The 23487-nt window shown below is 42.2% G+C and overlaps 1 protein-coding gene across 2 annotated transcripts in view; it reads left to right on the top strand.

The window, feature by feature from the left end:
- AGPAT5 (1-acylglycerol-3-phosphate O-acyltransferase 5) overlaps nucleotides 1–23487 on the top strand; it is a 142548-nt gene that overhangs the window by 102081 nt on the left and 16980 nt on the right. For both annotated transcript variants that reach the window (XM_024222876.2, XM_024222808.2), the window contains one exon: nucleotides 10748–10909. In XM_024222876.2, the coding sequence (XP_024078644.1) occupies nucleotides 10748–10909 (162 nt within the window). The remainder of the gene's footprint in view (nucleotides 1–10747; nucleotides 10910–23487) is intronic.

Genomic DNA, 23487 nt, shown 5'->3' with positions numbered 1-23487 from the left:
GGGGGGGAGCGACCTCAGCCCCGCGCGCCGCGCTCTGACTGCCCTGATTGTGTTGTGTTGTGCAGGCCTGGTTTATCCCTTATCAATAGATGTAACCAATACAGTAGAACCCTGATTTTATGAACATCAATCTTCGAATGATCAGTTATATGAACCATTTTTCTGCTGTCTAAGTCAGTTTCCTGCTGCCAAATATGACTTCAGTCCTTCATCCAAAGTTCAAGCAATTGTACAGGTTTAAAAACTAAGAGATTTGATAGCAAGGGATTCAGTTCTCTCAAAGAAAAATAATTTTTATTGTATACATTTGTTACCGTTCGTTATGTATACTATGCACTGTACCTACTGTAATTTTCAGGTGTTCAATGTTATGAACTTTTTGATTTTATGGACTGTTCAATTCTCAATTAGTTCATAAAATAGGGATTTTACTGTATATAAATCCAGACAACTGGATACTGATCTATCTGAACCCATTAGAAAGTATTTGAAAAGGGTTAAACTAAACGATTCTCTCTCCACTTTTCATCCACAGAAAACACCATTGTGGAGTTTTAAAATTAACATTACCAAATCTTGTATTTTTCTCCATAAGCCTCTAAATTGCTCAAAGCCAGTCTGTGAACCATGATAATCTGGGTGAGGATTGGTGTGAGACTTTAGAATACTTTGAAAGTGTCCATAAATGTTGTTAGAATGTAATGAGTATGTCCATAGATTTTTCTTACTCGTTGGTCTGTTGGTTGGGTGGAGTTTCCCATAAGTAAGTTTTGGAATTTCAAAGGGTCCCTGAATTTTTGGTAATCACAGTCGTGATTTTTTTTTAATGCCTTGCAAAGAGAAGACTTTTCATTTATCTCTGGAGGAGGAAGATTGGAGAGGAAGGGAGGTGTTTGTATTTCCTGTGTTCTTACCTCATGGTATGCTCCTCAGTTGGGTTTGTTTTGGGTCAGAGACTGTGTGAGAACCCTAATGTGTAATTTTTGGAAAAGTAGATTTTGGACTACTTCAGAGAGTTTGTGAAAATGTTTGTTTTACAAGTTAACAAGTCTTATGGATTTCGTCGCCATGTTAGACAGTGTCTCTGTCAGTTCCTCTGGGAAGCCTTTGGTGTCTGATTTTTAGATTAGAACAATATCCAGGTTAGTCCCTTTGGACTCTCAGTGGAGATACTCAAGGGAGTCTGATTCAAATTAGATTTTCCTGTGTCTGAACATGGTAGGAAATAATATCATGGCTCCTCTCCTCCAGATATGTTAAATTAAATTAATGGAGATATCCTATTTCCTAGAACTGGAAGGGACCTTGAAAGGTCATCGAGTCCAGCCCCCTGCCTTCACTAGCAGAACCAAGTACTGATTTTGCCCCAAATCCCTAAGTGGCCCCCTCAAAGATTGAACTCACAACCCTGGGTTTAGCAGGCCAATGCTCAAACCACTGAGCTATCCCTCCCCCCTCTCTCTTGGTCTGTGGTGAATACAGTTTCTGGGGGTAAGATTGAAAAGAGGGGAACCAGCTGACCTAATATTAGTCCTGGATGATCACTCAGCCAGGTTTCTTGTCCAGTGATTTGTCTGCAATAAAATTATGAATGGTAAAAGGCATATTAGACAGTGATCTTTAGTTGATCAGCCTGACTCTGAGGTCTAAGTTTCAGTCTGTTTTGGGCTCTGGTGATATAGGCATTCCAGATTCATTATAACTATCCATTGATCTTTCCAGGCTCTGGTTGGCATTTTCTCTGTTCATTGCCTTCAGATACGACTTGTATCGAGGAGGAATACAAGTGAATTGTCAGACATTTATATATCTATTTTTAATTAAAAAGTTAATTTCTGAAGATGGTGGTGGCTTAGGCCTTCGTACTCATGAGGGAAAGCTTCCCATTCATCTCTGCTGAGTAGTTATTTTTTCTGGGTTGAAATAATCTTGACTTTTACTAGAATCTGTTCACCAGAATGATACTTGAAACATCATTGTGCTCTTGATTTTCATTAGATTATCTGACCGTTTTAATAGAGGCCAGTTCTTTTTTGGATTTATTGGCCCCCCTAGCTTGTCTGTTAAGACTTTGTATTTTTTATAATAGTTTACTAACTTGATAAAATTCAAAAATTAGCTTCTCCTCTATATATTAGCAATGAGAATAGCATTACAAGGTAAAGTCTGACATTAGATATTTAGCTTGTTTTCTTTGGCTTTTAAAGTAAAATCTCATGACCTCAAATACTTTAACATAGAGTCTTAACTTTGTATTGCCCAATATTAAAAACAGTTTAAGCATAGCGTGTTTTGTGAATTGGATGCAGACAGGCTGTCAAAATAATTGTAATTAGTTGATTTTAAATTATGGTATGTTGACTTTAGCAAAGATTATCAAGTGATTGCAAGAATATCTAACATTTTTATAAAACAGATACTTTTAAAAGATGTGTTGTATGCCCAGTACTTTCATTTGTCTACAATAGTCTGAGCTAAGCATATTAAATAGTGCATTACTGTTTTTATTTTTTAAGATATTTCTTGGACCATCTTCATTATTACCCAAATGGCAGGCCCAAAATCAGAGCTTACTTTGTGCTTAGGCCTTCAGAGCTCACCAGTAACTCCTGGAATGGGAAGGAACTTCATTCTACTTTCACAGGTAACAGCTTCCCAGTGACCACCCTAATCTCCAAAACAGGATCATATTTTCAAAATTTCATATTCTTCGAGTGCTTGCTCGTGTCCATTCCACGTTAGGTGTGTGCGTACCACATGCACCATTGCCAGAGATTTTTCCCTCAGTGGTATCCATCAGGATGGCTTTAGCACCCTATGGTGTCACACACTTATGTGCCGGTATAAGGGGTGCCGCCGGCCATGCACCCTCTCAGTTCCTTCTTTCCGCCCATGACAGTTGCTGTAACAACCCCTCCTGCTTCGGCAAGGCTTCCCTCTCCCTATTGGCAAGGGGCTGGGGCGGGGCATGCCCTGGTCCCTGGGTTTCAAACCTTGTGCCTCCTGTGGCAAGCCTATGCCCATGAGTGACCCACACTCCAGCTGTCTGAAGTTTTTGGGAGAAACTCACATGAGAGACCGGTGCCAGATCTCTCTGGACTTTTGACCCTGTACAAAAAGGGACACAGAGATTAGAGATTATTCTAATGGAATGCGTGTTCAGACCAGCCTCAGAGCCAAGCCGCTCCCATTCTGCACCAAGCACTTCAGACTCAGTACAAAGTGCTCCTCCGGCACCACATGCTTCCCAGCACCATTCCCCATCTCCGGTGACGAGGAAGAAGCACAGTAAGCAGCACACTGACAGAGGGCGCTCACCGATGCAGAAGGAGGACAAACATGGGGAAGGCAGTAGTGTGACGTGCGCCAGGCCACTCCTCCAGCCCAGGTCCCACGGCGGCACCATCAACTCCATTCAGAGCATTGAGTATCCACCTTGAGATTTCACATCTTCTGAGAGCTCTGAATGCACTGACAGGTCACTTGAGCAGATCCTTTTCCTCTCACCATGAGTGGTTACTTCACCCAGAGGTCACCAGGTTCATCTTCCAAAGGTGGGGGTCTCCCCAGGTAGACCTGTTTGCGACCAAGCAGAACAGGAAATGTCATCAGTTCTGCTCGCTATGCAGGCACAGCCCGGGTTCCTTCTCAGATGCCTTCCTGCTTCCCTGGACAGAGCTCCTGTTCTACACATTTCCCCCAGCCACTCTGGTTCACAAGGTCCTCCTAAAGATCAGATGGGACAAGGCAAAAGTTAGTCTTCTAGCATCAGCGTGGGCATGCCAGCACTTGTTCGTCACGCTACTAGATCTATCAAGAGCAACCCTGCTTCCACTCTGCTCTGGCCTGATCTCTCAAGACCATGATCGGTTACTCCACCTAAATCTCGATTCCCTTCACCTAACTGCATGAATGTTACATGGCTGAACCCAGAAGAGCAGACCTGTTCATAACAAGTTTGGCAGGTCTTGTTAAGTAATAGGAGGCCATCCACTAGGGCTACCTACCTGGCCAAATGTTAGCATCTCTCAATATGGGCATCCCAACAAGGCCTCTCTCCAATTCCGTTTTCCCTTTAGTCTATCTTGAACTACTTGCTACATCTAAAACAGCAAGGTCTGGCCCTCGCATCTATCAAAGTGCATTTAGCAGGAATTTCACCCTTCCACCCACCAGTGAATGGCAGGTCAGTGTTCTCTCACAAGCGGATGGCCCTTTTTCTTAAGAGACTGGAGAGACTTTATCCTCAGGTCCATGAGATGATTCCCCCATGCGACTTAAACCTGGTTTTCTCAAGGCTCAAGTCTTTGAGCCGCTAATGTTGTGCCCTCTACTGCTTCTCTCATGGAAGGTCGCCTTCTTGGTAGCGATCACCTCACTCAGAAGGGTCTCTGAAATCAAGGCCCTTACGTCAGAACCACCATACCTGGTGTTCTTCAAGGACAAGGTCCAACTGCGCCCCCATCTGGCCTTCCTGCCAAAGGTGGTTTCACAGTTCCGTAGCAACCAGGCCATTTTCCTGCCAGTCTTCTTCCCAAAGCCTCATAAGAACTCAGAAGAGCAGTTGTACGTTAGGCGTGTCTTCACCTTCTATATCAAGAGGACTAAATCCTTTCGCAAATCCACACAACTCTTTGTAGCAATAGCAGAAAGGATGAAAGGGCTTCCAGTGTCAGTCCAGAGAATCTCATCCGGGATAACCTCCTGCATTCGGGCATGTTACGAGCAGGCAAATGTCCCACCTCCAGCCATCTTTACCATTCACTCCATGAGAGCTTGGGCCTCTTCAGCAGCATTCCTCACGCAGGTTCCAATCCAAGACATTTGCAGGACTGCAACTTGGTTTTCGGTGCATACCTTTGCATAGCACTACACCATCACCCAACAGGCTCAAGACGATGCCAGATTCGGAAGAGCAGTGTTGTAGTCAGCATGTTCATGAACTCCAAGCTCACCTCCTGAGGTCCTTCTTGTGAGTCACCTGAATGGATGTGAGCAAACACCTGAAGAAGAAAAAACGGTTACTAACCTTCCATAACTACTGTTCTTTAAGATGTGTTGCTCATGTCCATTCCGTGACCCAACCTCATACCCCTCTGTCAGAGTTAGCCAGCAAGAAGGAACTTGAGAGGATGCATGGCTGGCAGTACCTCTTATACTGGTGCATAAGCGCGCAGCACCAGAGGGCACTAGAATTGGCCTGACAGATACCACTGAGGGAAGAATGTCCAGCAACGGTCGCACACGCACCTAATGTGGAATGGACATGAGCAGCACATCTTGAAGAACAACAGTTATGGAAGGTTAGTAACTGGGTTTTTTCTGTAAGTACCTACATGGGGAACACATATGGAATAATGGGCTCTTCAATCTAGCAGAGAAAGTGATAACACAGTCTAAGGCTGGAAGTTGAAGCTAGACAAATTCAGACTGGAAATAAGGTGTAAATTTTTAACACTGAGAGTACTTAATCATTGGAACAATTTTCCAAGGGTCATGGTGGATTCTCTATCACTGGCAATTTTTAAATCAAGATTGGATGTTTTTCTAAAAGATGTAGTCTATGAATTATTTGGGGAAGTTCTATGACGTATGTTATACAGGAGGTCAGACTAGATGATCACAGTGGTCCCTTCAGCACCTAATAGCTCCCAAATAGACACCTAAGTGAATGACCGGGTCATGAAAAGAACTCTGTTCCCATTTAAGCCTGATTTCCAGTAGTACTCCTCCCCTATTGAAACTAACAATCCCATTCATGGTCATACTTTTTAAAAAAAACTAACAAAACACACACTCCTCAGTGAGTACCGTGTAAACGCAGAGTTTGAAAATCAAGTCAGAATAGAGTTAATTGAACATGCGCAAATTATAGAGTATTCCTTGAATGTAGAGAGAGTTGGGTTTGTGTTTTTTTGTCTGAATGGATGTAAATGTTTCCAGAAAGATCTATGTGGTGATGGTAGCAGGGGGAATGACAAATTTCAGGCCACAAGGAATATATTTGGGAAAATTGAAGCAGCATTAGGTGTGTTGAATGGAATGTCCACACCCATAACTATATAATTGCAGGTACAATACTGTAATATTCAGCAGTACATTTACAGAATAAATATTTTGAAACATAATATAGTGACATCGTTTGAAGTGACAGTTCACAAAATAAAAAAAGTATGGCAACCATATTATGCTTCTAAATATTTACATAATTGATGTAATATTGAATAAACAAATATCACTGGGGCAAGTAGGGTTTGTCGTATATGTGGTGTACCTCATTCAGTGCACTAAATGCCCCGATAACAACTATGTGGGTGAAATGAGAGAATCATTACACTCTCGAAGGAACTTACATAGAAAAATGAAAAAAGACAAAAACACTGTATCACCTGTGGGTGAACACTTTTTTCGCAAAGCGATCGCTTTATAGCTGACCTCTGAGTCCTCATTCTCAAAGGATGCAGACTTCACTTTCAAAAGTTGAGCCTGGGAGCTTAAATTCATAACTTTGCTAGATACTAAAAATCATGGACTGAATAGAGACACTTGATCTATGACTTATTACAACAATCTATAACCCATTTAACCCTCTTCCCCCCCTCCAGCTTTTTTTTTTTATATGATTATTCCTTTCCCCCCTGTGACTGGAGATGTGTTAATGGGCTACTTCACCTTGAATGATCTCTTGAAATGTGTTAACTGCTTATGCTAAACAATCTGTTCCACCTTGTATTTAGCTGTGACACTCTGGGTATGTCTACACTGCAATTAAAAACCCATGGCTGGCCCATGCCAGCTGACTTGGGCTCGTGGGGCTTGGGCTTGTGGCTGTTTAATTGCAATGTAGCTGTTCGGTCTTGGGCTGCAGCGACCCTGTGAGATGGGAAGCTACCAGAGCTCGGGCTGCAGCCCAAGCCCAAACGTCTGCACCACAGTTAAACAGCCCCTTACCCTGAGCCTTGCAAGCCCCTTACCCTGAGTCAGCTGGTTTGGGCCAGCTGTGGGTGTCCAACTGCAGTGTAGACATACTCTTTGAGTACCTTTCCAAGACCTGAAGAGCTCTGTGTAAGCTCGAAAGCTTGTTTTTCTCACCAACAGAAGTGAGTCCAATAAAAGATATTACCTCACCCACATCGGCTCTCTAATATTCTGGCACCAATATCGCTACAACATTACATACTCCTAAAGAAGCAAGATAGGGATAATGACTTATACAGATCCTTTCAACTTTAAGGATCCCAGAGCACTTTAGAAATGAATTGTTTAATAGCACTCAGCAGTACTACAAGGCAGTTTCACAATGTTAGGTCAGGAAGTGAAGGAAATCCCAGAGGTTCTCCCCAGAATACTTCAAGGTGTCTCAAACTTTGTCATAGCATTCTTGTAGCCTTCTGCATTGTAAAGATTTATTTAAAGAATGTGGGGTAACAGGCAGTCACTGGCAAACCTTTTAAATGTTGCAATGATTTTGTCAAGTCCTAAGCAAAAAGAAACTGTTAATATTTTAACTCTGTAAATTCAAAAATTCCTTAAGCAGTACTGGAGTATTTAATATGTTTACTCTCTGCTTTGGAAATTCTGGTGTTCAGTGAACAGGCGGCATGGGGAACATTTTTGAGACAGAACCAACAAAAGATAGAATATCTCCTTGGAACAGTTGAGGCTAAAAGTGAGTAATCTCCAAAGCGTTCTAATATTTTACTTGGAGAAGAAGTTTTGTTAACAGCAAGAGACTGGAATTTTTCACTTCACATGCGGTCCATTTTATAGAAGTATTTTTAAAACATCAAAACACTGACTTCAGATCATCTGTTTCTGAGATTCAGTGCACGTTCAAACTCTGTGGAACCAGACCATAGTTTCACTATCAAACACAGATAAAAGTACATATCTTCTGGGCATGCTCAAAAGTATGTTTTCTTACATAGAAATGGGTATGGTCAGCCACAGCAATCATGGATTTTAAACATTTTGGTTAAAACTTTTAGGGTGCTATGAAACTATGTACTTTTTTGTGTCCAGTCACACAGATCTTCAGACTGAACCAGTGTGCAAGCCAATGGACACCTCGGTGTTCCTCAGGAAAACTCTGAAGGTTTAGCTGTTCAGGGAGTGTAGATCTCTTGACATTCCTTCACAGTTGTTTTCTTAATTCCACATTTCCCCAGCCACATCTGCTCAACCTATCTTCTGTTATGCACCTGTCAGCTGGAAGTAAGCTTTTTTTTCCAGTTTTTATCTAAGCCATTTCTAAGGCCTCAATTCAGTGTCTGACTTTAAGCAAGACATAGTCCCATTAACCAATAGTCAGTGAGATTATATGTTTAAGTTAGACACATGCTTGAGTATCTTTTGAATTAGACCTTCATCTGCTCATCTTTACTGTGTGTGAAAAATGCAGCGGGTATTCTAGCATCCCCAGGAGGAGTGAGTGTTCTATCCACCTCACTATGTGCCTGCCTGCCTTAATGGAGTTGAGAGTAAGTTACCTTTGAAAACTGTTTTCCCATGAATTGTCGAAATAATCTTAAGACATATTTGCAAATAACAAGGTGTTTGTTTGCCTGGGGATATAGTCTTCTGGAGACCACATAACACTTTACTGACTTTAATGGGAATTGTTATAGTTTATTGATGGAAGGCTATGGGCCCTCTTAGCAGTCATTGGCAAATACCATTCATTAGTTCTCGTATCTTGAGGTTTTTTTAGCCTTTTTCCTCCTCCCTGGTGGGCAAAGAATTCTTTCCCAGTCGTATACAAACGAAGATACAGAATAAACTGGGAGAGTATTCAAGGCTTATGAGTTCTTCAGTTAGCATGAAGAGATATTTTCTAATGGAAACTTTTGAAAGCCCTCTGTTTTTAATTTTTTTTTTTAAAGCACAGGTGAAGAGTAAATTTCACAAGAATAAAACTTCAGTTTCCAGTTGCTAAACAGCTCCCAGGTCAGATGTGCGAAGACTTCATTTTTCATGCTTGAAATGCGAAGTGTTTTTAAACAAATATCTTGTCAGTTACATTATCAAAAATTATACATCAAATGGCTGTGCTGAGCCAATCAAAACACACAACTGCATTACTACTGTCCTAAGGATGGGTTGTTTAGTGATCCAAATGGTATAATTAGCAATAATGGAATAGAAATGAGGAAAGAACAATTCAGGTTGAATCGAAGGGATAATATACTGTAAGAGAGATCTGTTAGACTGTATAGTAATCTCTCAAGTGAAGTTGTGAAAGCCTCACTACTTGAGTCCATTTTAAACTGGAGTGGTCAAAGCACTCAAGTATATTCTCTAGGGAACAGTTATCCTTGTCTCTTTTCAGTCTCCGGCTTCTGTGATGCTCCATGATTCACATTATTATGAAAATATTATTTCTGTAAAATAAATGGGTAGTGATATTTCCTGATACTCATTTCACACCTTAGGATAGAAGGAAAGTGATAATACCGATCTCAACATGATATCTCTTATCTGTTTTCTGTTACTGGCTTGATTTTATAAAAGTGTGGAAACAGGATTAATCAAATATCTCCAGGTTAAATGTGATGTGGAGCTGGAGAACGTGCATGTTTTTTCTGTCCGTCCTTGCTTTTTTCAAACTTCCTTAATAGTAGAATCCCATTTGTGATGCTGCTGCTATTTCAGACTGTGCTCCCTTGGCAGTGGTGGTATAAGCAGCAGTGCTGCTATGTTGTGCAAAGTGAAAACAAAATCGTAGAGAAAATGGGATGAGGAAGGGCCAGGAACAGAAGTTGCAAAGATGTATGCACACACAGAGAGGGGGACTGCACCATTAGTATAGCAGCATCATTTTAGTTAGGAACAGAATTTGGTTCCTCATATGAGGAAAGACCTTTGATTGCTCTTAATCAGCCCCTTCTGGCAAACTGAAAAATTGGAGTTGATGGACTATCAGAATAACCACACTTTTGACTTCTCAAACAGTGGGATGGTTGCGGTTATACAATGCCTTTTGAAAGAGGAAGAATTAGTATTTAGGGAGGAGAAACAATGTAAGCATATCGAAATCACCAATTACACTTTGACAGTGCAGCCAAGAATAGCATCCTGTCTAATCACACATAATTTGAATAGATTTCTATGTCACTGATATCGAGGAGTAATGGAACTCAATATGTAATGGAGAAAAAATTGGTTGCACACAGGGAGTAAGATGTTGGGCAAATATTAAACTTGTTTGAATTTACCTGTGTTTATGTTTTGCCTTCTGAGTTGGTTCCAGGATACAAAATTTCAGGAAACAAACTTTGTTCTAACATTTCTTCACAATTTCAACTCCCTTTATACCGCTGTGAGTCAGAAAGAAGCTATAGAATGACATTTTTCACACACCCCACTTGCAGAATTTAAATGGTGTTCATTACTACTTACAGAGGTTCCCAAACCTTTCCACAGTGAACCATATCTCTGAAATTTACTCCTCAGAGATTGTTTTGTGGACCAGCGTCCCTTTCCATTAACAATCACATAATGTCTCTATTGCAACTACAGTAGTTGTTTAGGTAAAAATACATTAAATATGTTCTGTCTTTTTAATGCAGTTTAGCAAATGGATATCAGTAGGAGAAACCAGCAATATGTAGCCAGACTGCTCTACACAGACCATAGTTTGGAAACCCCTGACCAATCATCTTTTGAAAATGACTTTTCCTTTGTATATTTTCAGTATTTAAGTCCAGTTAATTGTATCCTTCCAATGTGTGTTTGTGCTCTTTCCTAGGGCTTGCAGTATTAAAACATGTGCTGACGCCACGTGTAAAGGCAACTCATGTTGCCATTGACTCAATGAAGAATTACTTAGATGCAGTTTATGATGTTACAGTAGCATATGAAGGTACTGTGGACCACAAAGGGCAAAGAAAAGTGGCACCGTCCATGACTGGTGAGTTGACATTATTATTTATTAATTCATACATGCACTTATAAAAATACAGGGCCAGATCCATCACACAGCTCAGTTTGCGCTGCTCAGATGGTTAGCAGCAGCAGTAAAGCTTGGTGGATCCAACCCACTGAGGACTTCGCACTGGGGATCTGTGGATGATGAGCGTATATAGTGACTCCTACACAATTCAGTAGGAGGTTCCCAAACTGTAGGCTCCTACACCAGGTCACCGCTTCTGGCCCTCAATTCAGGGAATATTCCTATGGCCAAGTCGTACCAAATGATTAAGATGAACTCTTGTGGCCATTGGCAGCCAGGTGACATTAACTTTTAAGCTTGTGCTGACTCCAGGTTTGGGAGACTATAAAACTCGCTTAAAGCCTTCCTCTCTGGCCCCCCTATTTTTGTCATGCCTTTGGTTTTCTGTGGAACACCTTAGAATATAGCTGGTAAAATTTACAAGGGAAAGTATACACTTAATAACATTATTTGAAAAATTACAAATAAAATTATTACAGTTTAATGTAATCGAAAATATAGCATTTTGTCTCCTAGGCCCAATCTAGTCATATGGACACATGTCCAGTAAAACTTTAAACAATGTCAATTTTAAATGAACATCTTTTATTGCACTGTAGCTTTTCCAGAGTTGTTTTTTTAATATAACCTTCTGCTCTCATAAAGTTCAATTGCTTTCAATTATCATGTGCTATTAGGATGAATTAATGGAGATTTCTAACTAAACTAATTAGTAGTAGTTCCTTTAACTCTCTTAAAACAGGAGACAGGATTTTTTTTTACTGTAACAAGGTAACTCAAGTTACAGAGCAGCAGCCGTGTTAGTCTGTATCCGCAAAAAGAACAGGAGTACTTGTGGCACCTTAGAGACTAACAAATTTATTTGAGCATAAGCTTTCGTGGGCTACAGCCCAAGTAACTCAAGTTTACTTGCAACGGTATTGACATTCCAGATGTTTTCCTTTCGCCAGCTTCAATTGGTGAGTTATCATCACTATCTGGGTGCATTAAGTTGCATCTATCAGTAATGAAGGCCAAAATGTTCATTGCCAAACCTGATCTTTAATTGTAATTTGTCTTTTCAGTACATTAGAAATCTGACTTTGCATACTAGGGGCTGGTCTACACCCAGCCGCTAGTTCGGCGGCTGGGGATCGAAGTTCTGGGTTCGACTTATCGCGTCTGGTCTGGACGCGATAAGTCGAACCAGGAAGTGCTCGCCGTCGACTGCGGTACTCCAGCTCGGCGAGAGGAGTACCGCGGAGTCGACGGGGAGCCTGCCTGCCGCGTGTGGACCACGTCTGAACCGCGGTAAATTCGAACTAAGGTATGTCGACTTCAGCTACGTTATTCACGTAGCTGAAGTTGCGTACCTTAGTTCGACTTGGGGGGTTAGTGTAGACCAGGCCTAGGTGAATAAGCCTTTTTGACTTCAGAGTCTGCTTTGGTGCAGAGTTGTCTTTTTCAGTCGGAGCAAGGGTAAAAAGGATTGCATGAGCATTCTAGCTCTATGCTATTTGAAAGAACTGTATGCAGTATAAAGTATGCAGTTGAGCTTTGGGTTGCTCTTCTGTGATAGTATGAAGGAGGAGCCTGGATCTTTATCTAACCAGTATGACCATTGTTTTGTTACAGTTTAGTGGTGGGTTTCTTGTACAAATCTTAAGTGTGACCAACACATTTTTTTCAAAATAATTATTCAACATATTCCTTCATTGCAAAAATGATGTATATAAAAATCTGTCTTTTTAGAGACCTCCTTATTCTTCTTCCATCTAAGAATAACTCATAGCTGTAGACAGAAATGTAGTTCAGCTGTTCCCAAGTCCAAATTATTTTTTGTTCAATTATAAAATATTTTCAAGAATATGTGAAACTTTTTGCTAGGACTTGCTTTCCTCCCCCCCCCCCCCATTTAAAAAAATGTTCAATGTTCTGAACTTGAAGCATTTTGTCTCCTAGGCCCAACGTAGTCATATGAACACATGTCCAATAAAACTTTAAACAGTGTCAATTTTTAATCAACATATTTTATTGCACTGTAGCTTTTCCAGATTTTTTTTAATATAACTTTCTGCTCTCATAAAGTTCAATTGACTACCCCATTACTGTTATAATAGAAGTTTGTTTATTAAATATCTGATATTATTTATTTGTCTAGTTATTTTAAGAAAGAATTCCGTACATTATTACTTTTCATCTTAAAGTTCTCTTCAGACTTTTTTGGCAGCTCCCTAGTACTGAGTATTGCCAAGGTGCACTTTTGTAAAACCTGATTCAGTTTGTAATTCTGCAAGCCTGATGAACATCTGTAGTAAACATTTTGAGAACACTATTTTCCATTCAGTTCTTCAATCCTAACATTTAGCTTTCTCTCTATTTTTTTTTTAAATCTTTTTGAACTTTTATCTTGTCTTAAGTGTTATGATCAACTAATATATTCTGTTTGTAAAGTGCTGCGTAAGTTGATGGTGATAAACAAATATATAAAAAAAAATTGAGATGTATCCTTCAGCCAACTAATTGTGAAGGTTGAGATGATTACAGCCTCACACTTGTCTGTACTTTCAGCAACAGAAAAACTAACACATGTGATGAACATTCAGCTAAATAATTATTTTATTCATAACCAAGTAGCCATATGAAACATCTATCCAAAACATACCAGATTCTTGTAGTAGTCACATAATCTACATAATTTATATTGAACATATAAGAACTAGGGCTGTTAAGTGATTAAAAAAATCATGATTAATCGTGCGATTAAAAAAATTAATCACGATTAATCGTGCTGTTAATAATAGAATACCATTTATTTAAATATTTTTGGATGTTTTCTACATTTTCAAATATTGATTTCAATTACAACACAGAATACAAAGTGTACAGTGCTCACGTTATATTTATTTTTATTATAAATATTTGTGCTGTAAAAAACAAAAGAAATAGTATTTTTCAATTCATCTCATACAAGTACTGTAATACAATCTCTTTATCTTGAAAGTTGAACTTACAAATGTAGAATTATGTATCCAAAAAATAACTGCATTCAAAAACAAAATAGTGTAAAACTTTAAACCCTACAAGTCCACTCAGTCCTACTTCTTGTTCAGCCAGTCATTTATACAAACAAGTTTGTTTACATTTGCAGGAGATAATGCTGCCCGCTTCTTGTTTACAATGTCCCCTGAAAGTGAGAACAGACATTTGCATAGCACTGTTGTAGCCGGCGTCGCAAGATTTTTACATGCCAGATGTGCTAAAGATTCATATGTCCTTTCATCTTCAACCATCATTCCAGAGGACATGCGTCCATGCAGATAACAGGTTCTGATCGATAATGATCCAAAGCAGTGCAGACTGATGCATGTTCATATATATGGAGATATACCTATCTCATAGAACTGGAAGGGACCCTGAAAGATCATCGAATCCAGCCCCCTGCCTTCACTAGCAGGGACAGTGCCTTCACTAGCAGGAACATCATCATCTGAGTCAGATGCCACCAGCAGAGGTTGATTTTCTTTTTTGATGGTTTCGGGTTCCGTAGTTTCCGCATTGGAGTGTTGCTCTTTTAAGGCTTCTGAAAACATGCTCCACACCTCATCCCTCTGAGATTTTGGAAGGTACTTCAGATTCTTAAACCTTTGGTCGAGTGCTGTAGCTATCTTTAGAAATCTCACACTGGTACTTTCTTTGCATTTTGTCAGACCTGCAGTGAAAGTGTTCTTAAAACGAACAACATGTGCTGGGTCATCATCTGAGACTGCTATAATATGAAATATGTGGCAGAATGCGGGTAAAACAGAGCAGGAGACATACTATTCTCCCCCTAGGAGTTCAGTCAAAATTTAATTAACGCATTACTTTTTTAACGAGCGTCATCAGCATGGAAGCATTTCCTCTGGAATGGTGGCCAAAGCATAAAGGGGCATACGAATGTTTAGCATATCTGGCACGTAAATACCTTTCAATGCCAGCTACAAAAGTGCCATGCGAACGCCTGTTCTCACTTTCAGGTGACATTGTAAATAAGAAGCTGGCAGCATTATCTCCTGCAAATGTAAACAAACTTGTTTGTATAAATGACTGGCTGAACAACAAGTAGGACTGAGTGGAGTTGTAGGCTCTCAAGTTTTACATTCTTTTGTTGTTGGGTGCAGTTACATAACAAAAAAAAATCTACATTTGTAAGTTGCACTGTCACCATAAAGAGATTGCATTACAGTACTTGTATGAGGTGAATTGAAAAATACTATTTCTTTTGTTTATCTTTTTATAGTGCAAATATTTGTAATCAAAATAATAATTTAAAATGAGCAGTGTACATTTTATTCTGTTGTAATTGAAATCAATATATTTGAAAATGTAGAAAAACATCCAAAGATAGTTAATACATTTCAATTCGTATTCTATTAACTGTACGATTAAAACTGCGATTAATTGCAATTAATTTTTTCAGTCGTGATTAATTTTTTTTAGTTAATCACGTGAGTTAACTGCGATTAATCGACAGCCCGAGTAAGGATATATGAAAAATTATGAAGATGGTCATATTTGTCATTCTCTTAAACCCTCAAGCCACAAAATAGAAGAAAAGTATATGTTCTGAAAAGACCATTCTACCATTTGCCAGGCAATAGCCTAAGAACTGTTTTGTTCAAGAATTAATATAACATGGTTTGAGGGCACTGGGAATCAATACAGAAAAACTCCTAAAATTAGTATTATAGAACATCCAATATATGACATGTACATATTCATGTCAAAATTAAAAAGAAAAAAAATGTAATTCACATCAAAAACAAAATGGCAGCACAATCATGTTAACTTTCAAAAGAAGATAAAGATGACATTTCTTTTTCAATTTAGCTGCTGTGATTGGAATTTATTGTATGGAAAACAAACTTTTGATAAGCACAACTCTAATTGAAGGCAATAGATTTATTATGTTGAAGCATTATTTCCCATGTGAATAAAATTTGACTTCCATATAGTTAAAACATATTTCTCAAGAAATCCAACATGCTTTCATAACTGTAAAACAAAATTCTTCACAAAAGCCCCTGTCATTGTCTCAGAACCCATATGTGTCTAGGGACTTGGTTAATTCTTTGCTCACAATTTGTGTTCAGTGGTAGTCATGAGTAAGGCTACATTTTAGTCAAGGGTATTTTTAGTTAAAGTCATGGATAGGTCACGGGCAGTAAACAAAAATTCATGGCCTGTGACCTATCCATGACTTGTACTATATACCCCTGGCTAAATCTTGAGGGGAGGTGTGGCTTGGGGGTGCTGTGGGTGCTGCGGGTGCTCAGGGATGCCAGGGATGCTCAGGGGGGTGGCCTGGGACCCCATTGGTGAGGGGGGTTGATTGGCGGGGCTGGCAGGTTTCCTACCCAGCTCCTCGCAGTTCCCTGGAAGCGGCGACATGTCCCTCCCTCGGCTTCTAGCTCTGTGCGCTGCCCTCACCCCAAGCGTTGGCTCCACAGCTCCCATTGGCTGGGAACCGTGGCCAATGGGAGCTGCGGGGGCAGTGCCTGCGGGTGGAGGCAGCGTGCGGCGCTAGGAGCTGAGAGGGAAGGACATGTCGCCACTTCCAGGGAGCCTCCCACGGTAAGTGCCACCCAGAGCCCTCACCCCCTCCCGCTCCCCAGCCCTGAGCCCCCTTCCACATGCACCCAAAATCCTGCTGCTGCGGGGGTGGGAGGGAGGGGACGTGATGGCCCGAGACTGACCCAGCAGTGGCTGGTGCGGCTGGCCCAGGGGCTGCCCGAGGTCCTCAGGTGGGCCCCTGGGCCAGCCGCTCCACCTGCTGCAGAAGTCACGGAGGTCCCGGAAAGTCACGGAATCCGTGATCTCCGTGACAAACTCGCAGCCTTAGTCATAAGAGGTAAAGTAAAGTGGGCACTACGTACTCTGTGGTTAAAATACAGTGCCTCTCCAGACAAGCAAGATGTTGGCAGTGTAAATGACTAAAGAAACAGAACCTAAGAACAACTGTACTAGATCAGACCAATGGTCCATCTAGCCCAGGGGCGGGCAAACTTTTTGGCCTGAGGGCCACATCAGGTTTCCGAAATAGTATGGAGGGCCGATTAGGGGAGGCTGTGCCTCTCCAAACAGCCAGGTGTGGCCCAGCCCCGCCCCCTGACACCCCTTCCCCCCCAGGACTTCTGCCTCATCTGGCCCCCCCCCCGGGACCCCTACTCCAGCCACCCCTACTTCCTCTGATGGTTCCTGGAACCCCTGCCCCGACTACCCCCCGCCGCCCCATCCAACCCCCCCTCCTTCCCGGCTGCCCCCTCGGACCCTTGCCCCCATTCAACCCCCCTGTTCCCCACCCTCTGACCGCCCCGACCCCTATCCACACCCCTGCCCCTGACCACTCCCCCAAACTCCCTTGCCCTCTATCCAACCCCCCCCCCCAGCCCCCTTACTGCGCTGCCTGGAGCACCGGTGGCTGGCAGCACTACAGCCGTGCCTCCCAGAGCACCAGGATAGGCAGCCGTGCCACCTGGCTGGAGCCAGCCATGCCACCACGCCGCACAGAGCACTGGGTCAGGCAGCGGCTCTGCAGCTGCACTGCCCGGCAAGAGCTCACAGCCCCGCCACCCAGAGCATTGCGCCAGCGGCGCAGTGAGCTGAGGCTGCAGGGGAGGGGGAACAGCAGAGGAAGGGCCGGGGTCTAGCCTCCCCGGCCGGGAGCTCAAGGGCCAGGCAGGTGGGTCCCACGGACCGGATGTGGCCCCCGGGCTGTAGTTTGCCCACCTCTGATCTAGCCCAGTATCGTGTCTCTGACAGTGGCCAGTGACAGATGCTTCAGAGGGAATTACAGACCATTTGACAGAATTTACAGTCAATTCTGTAAATTTACAGTCAAAAAAACCGAGGAGTCCTTGTGGCACGTTAGAGAGTAACAAATTTATTCAGTTATAAGCTTTCGTGGGCTAAAACCCACTTCATCAGATGCATGGAGTGAAAAATACAGTAAGCAGTATATATATACAGCACATGAAAAGATGGGAGTTGCCTTACCAAGTGGCGGGTCAATGCTAATGAGACAATTCAATTGAGGTGGAAGTGGCCTATTCTCAACAGTTGACAAGAAGGGGTGAATATCAAGAGACGGAAAATTACTTTTGTAGTGCTAACGAGCCAATGCAATCAAGGTGGATGTTGGCCATTTCCAACAGTTGACAAGAAGGTGTGAATATCAGCAGAGGAAAAATTACTTTTTATAATCAATTCTGAGTTATCCTCTGTCATCCAGTCTCAGCTTCCGGCAGTTGGAAGTTTAGGGACACCTGGAGCATGGGTTTGCGTCCCTAATAGCCGTTGATGTACCTATCATCCATTAACTTATCTAATTATTTTTTTAACCCAATTATACTTTTGGCCTTCACAGCATCCCATGGCAACAAGTTCCACAGGTTGACTATGCATTCTATGGAGAAGTACAGTAACTCCTCACTTAAAGTTGTGCTGGTTAACGTTGTTTCGTTGTTACGTTGCTGATCAATTAGAAAACATGCTCGTTTAAAGTTGCGCAATGCTCCCTTATAACATTGTTTGGCAGCCTCTTGCTTTGTTCACTGCTTGCAGGAAGAGCAGCCCGTTGCAGCTAGCTGGTGGGGGCTTGGAACCAGGGAGGGCCGGCAGCCCCCCTATCAGCTCCCCGCTCCCCTAAGTTTCCTGTGAAGCAGCCGCAGGCTATCAATTGCTGGCAGTTCAGCTGTCCCTCCCCCCACTGCTGTATGCTGCTCCTGCCCTCTGTCTTGGAGCTGCTCCCAGGAGTCTCCTGCTTGCTGTGCAGAGGGGGCGGGGAAGAGGGGTGCTAATGTCAGGGTGTTTCCCTCCCCCACTCCTGACCCCCCCCCGCATCTGTACCTTATCTCTACGGGGGGGGCGGGGGACATGACAGGGATCACAGGACGGAGGGAGCTTGCTAGCAGCAGCTGCTGTCTCAACTTGCTAATCTACTTTAAAAGGCAATGTACTTAGAGTGCGGTCATGGTACTTAAAGGGGCAACGTGCGTCTCTCACATACACAGTGTGTCTCTCTGTCTCTCTCTGCCATGCTGTCTCCCCTCCCACCATTTGTGCTGCCTTGTAGAGTGTGAGGCTACATTAACAACAATGTGTTAACCCTTGAGGGTTCAGCCGAGTGCTAGTTCATCATTTAGCAGTAAGGCATTCCCTGGGAAATATACCACCCTCTGACTTCACCACCTCAACCAAGCTTCACAATCATCATTGCGGTGTACAGTATTAAATTGTTTGTTTCAAACTTATACTGTGTGTGTGTGTGTGTATATATATTATAGTCTTTTGTCTGTCGGAAAAAAATTTCCCTGGAACCTAACCCCCCCATTTACATTAATTCTTATGGGGAAATTGGATTCACTTAACATCGTTTCGCTTAAAGTAGCATTTTTCAGGAACACAACTTCAACGTTAAGTGAGGAGTTACTGTATTTCTTTTTATTTGTATTAAACTTGCTGCCTATTAATTCCATCAGGTGACCCCCAGTTCTTTGCAGTTTTCAACATAGAATTTCATTTGCTCTTTTGTCACTCAGTCACCCAGTTTAAATAAGAGTCCTTTGTAATTCTTCACTGTCAGCTTTGGACTTAACTATCTTGAATAATTTTGTAGCATCTGCAAATTTTTCCACCTCACTGTTCACCCACTTTTCCAGATCATTTATGAACATGTTGAACAGCACAGGTTCCAGTACAGATCCTTGGTGAACCCTGCGATTTACCTCTTTTCACTGTGAAAACTGACCATTTATTCCTACCCTTTGTTTCCTATCTATTAACCAGTTACTGATCCAGGAGAGGACTTTCCCTCTTATCCCATGACAACTTAGTTTACTTAAGAACTTTTGGTGTGGGACCTTGTTGATGGTTTTCTGAAATCCAAGTACACTATAGCCACTGAATCACCCTTGTCCCCATGTTTTTTGACTCCCTCAGAGAATTCTAATGGATTGGTGAGGCATGATTTTCCTTCACAAAAGCTGTGTTGACTCTTCCCCAACCTATCATTTTCATCTATGTGTCTAATAATTCTGTTCTTTACTTTCAACTAATTTGCTTGGTACTGAATTTAGGCTTACCAGCTTGTAATTGCCAGGATTGCCTCTGGAGCTTTTTTTAAAAATCAAAATTATATTAGCTACTGTCCAGTCAGCTGTTTCAGAGGCTGACTTAAGTGATAGGTTACATACCACAATTAGTAGTTCTGCAATTTCATCTTTGAGTTCCTTCAGAATTCTTGGGTGAATACCATCTGGTCCTGGTGACTTATTACTGTTTAATTTATCAATCTGTTCCAAAAACTTATCTATTGACATCTCAATCTGGGACACTTCCTCCGATTTATTACCTAAAAAGATGGCTCAGGTATGGAATCTCCCTCACATCTTCTGCAGTGAAAACTGATGCATTCATTTAGCTTCTCTGCAGCAGCTTTTTCTTCCTAGAGTGCTCTGAGAGCATCTTGACTGTCTACTGCAGGGGTTCCCAAACTTGGTGCGCGGCTTGTTCAAGGTAAGCCCCTGGCGGGCCACAAGACGCTTTGTTTACCTGAGTGGCCGCAGGTATGGCCACTCGCAGCTCCCAGTGGCCACAGTTCGCCGTTCTCAGCCAATGGGAGCTGCAGGAAGTGGCGCGGGCTGGGCCACCACTTCCTGCAGCTCCGATTGGCTGGGAATGGCAAACCACGGCCACTGGGAGCTGCGAGCGGCCGTACCTACGGACGCTCAGGTAAACAAAGCGTATTGCTACCCACCAGGGGCTTACCCTGAACAAGCCGCAAACCAAGTTTGGGAACCCCTGGTTTACTGGCACCACTGATTGTTTGACAGACTTCCTGCTTCAGATGTACTTAAAAAAAAATGCTGTTAGTTTTTATGTCTTTTGTTAATAGCCCTTCAAATTCTTTTTTGGCCTGTTTTATACTTTTACACTTGACTTGCCAGATTTTGTTCCTTTCTATTTTCCTCACTACGATTTGACTTCCAATTTTTAAAGTATGGCTTTTTGCCTCTTATCACCTCTTTTACTCTCTTGTTTAGCCATGGTAGGATTTTTTGGTCCTCTTACTATTTTTTGTTTTATTTGGGAAATACATTTAATTTGCGTCTCTATTATAGTGTTTTTAAATAGTTTCTATGCAGCTTACAGGCATTTTGCTCTTGTGACTGGTCCTTTTAATTTCCATTTAACTAGCTTCCTCATTTTTGTATAGTTTCCCTTTTTGAAATTAAATACTATTGTGATGGGTTTCTTTGGTGTTCCCCACTCCCACCCCCAAAGGATGTTACATTTAATTACATTATGGTCACTATTGCCAAGTGGTTCAGCTATTGTCATCTCTTGAACCCCATCCTGTGCACCACTTAAGACTAAATCAAGAATTGCCTCTCCCCTTGAGGGTCCCAGGACTAGCTACTCCAAGAAGCAGTCAGATGGTGTCTAGAAATGTTATCTGTGCATCCTGTCCTGAGGTGAGGGGTACCCAGTATGAGGATAGTTGAAAGCCCCTATTATTGGGTTTTCTTTTTTGTAGCCTCGCTAATCTCCCTGAGCATTTCACAGTCAATGCCCTCATACTGGTCAGGTGGTCAATAGTGTATTCTTACTGCTATATTCTTATTTTTCAGGCATGGAATTTCTATCCATAGGGGTTCTATGGTACTTTTGATTCATTTAAGATTTGTACTATATTTGACTATGCTTTCTTTAACATACAGTGTCACTCCCAGCTACTCTGTCATTCCTGTGTATTTTGTACTCTGTTATTAGTGTTCCCATTGTTCTGCCAAGTTTCTGTGATGACTGTTATATCAGTATCCTCATTTAATACCATGCACTCAAGTTCACCCATCTTAGTATTTAGACTTCTAGCATTTGTATACAAGCACTTATAAAATTTGTCTATATTTAGTTATCTGCCTTCATGTGATGTAATGGAATGGGACTCTTTTTCATTTGAGTATTTTTCTTCAGTTCCTACTTGTACTTTATCAACGTCTGTCCTCTCCTCTTTACTAGGATATAGAGTATCTCCTTTAATAAATCCTTCCCTAAGGGATGTCTCTGTCTGAGCCATGTGCTCCTCCACCCCTGTCAGCTTTCCCTCAGACCTTAGTTTAAAAATTGTGCCAAGAATACCTGTCCTCTATTCCTCACCCCAGTCTCAGCAATGTGTTCTTGGTGCATGCTCCAAGCATGCTTGTTCGTAACTCCCCACCCAGAGGGGCAGGGCGTCCCCAGATCTTGGCACACACACATGGGAGTAGACATCCCCAGAAGGGCAGTTATCAAAGAGCACTTTGGAGGGAAGGATGATGAGAAGAACAGCTCAGCCCATCCCCCACTCCCTGAAAGGCAAGTCCTCTCCAGTACCTGGCTCACATGAAGGGGGACATAAATGGTTAGGCCCCACCCCCCAGATCCTGGCACACACACAGGAGCACAGGGAATGGGGTTCAGACACCCCCAGAGAGGCAAGGTCTTCATATCTCAGCAGGGAGAGGGGCTGTGACCCTCCTAGATGGTCCTGGCGCACACATAAAGGTAGTGAGTGGGGCTCAGACCCACCCAGATCCTGCCCCACACTCAGAAGGCGAGAATGTAGGTGTGAGGCAGCCCTGCCCCTATTCTCTTCCTGCCACTCCCTTCCCCGTGTCCCTCACCTCTTCCACCCGCCTCCTATTGAGGTAGGCACAACCCCCCTGACCCCTGTTGCTCCCATTCTCCCATCTATAAAATGCCCCTCCCCTTCCAGCAAGCATTTGCATGTCTAATTTTTTTTTGCTAAAATACTTTGATTACACCCACACACACCCCATCAGAGACAGATTTTTAGCAATATGCCTTCTGCTTGAGGTGGTACTCAAACTGACACTCATTGGATGTGCCAGTTTCAGGAGTACTGCTCATCTTGAGCCATCTAGCTGATGTGAAACTTTCAGCACTAAATCCCGTTGGCTCCTCTGTCTGTGTATGCTCAGTGTAATCTGTTTGGTGCAACGCCAAACATTGCAAAGGTTGAAGTGCCTAATTAAATAACTAAACTCTTTGGCTAATAATATTTTAAAGGCTAATGGATGGCATGCACTCTATTGGAGTCGCTCACAAGCACTTGAGACCCTCGTGTGATTATGTCAGCCCTGGTTTGATCTGTATCTGTACAAAAATTTGCTGCCAGAACATGTTAGTTTTAAGAAAAGCTGTTTGATTCCAGGGCTATGTCTTGAGAACTCCTTGTTTAAATAGCCCCAAATTTGGATCACTGACCAAACCCCATGCCCCCATGAGGCACACAAAATTTAAAGGCAATCTGAGTAACCACGCAGATTTTAGAGTACTTAGAAGAGTTGAGCTTTAAACATAAAGCTGGTTTTAATCTTAACTATAGCAGAGTTGGTGCAGGGCTCCTTACCTCTGTCGTACTGCATCACATCCAACCCCAATCACTGACTGAAAGTTCTTTCTATTTGTTGGTTATTCATTGCCTCTTGTGACATGAGTGAGTGGTCTCA

This window comes from Terrapene carolina, unplaced genomic scaffold (genome assembly GCF_002925995.2).
Source record: "Terrapene carolina triunguis isolate 2854851 unplaced genomic scaffold, T_m_triunguis-2.0 Scaffold42, whole genome shotgun sequence".
NCBI classification, from domain to species: domain Eukaryota; kingdom Metazoa; phylum Chordata; order Testudines; family Emydidae; genus Terrapene; species Terrapene triunguis.
Note: the sequence above shows the minus strand (reverse complement) of the source record. Positions and strands in the feature narration are given on the sequence as shown.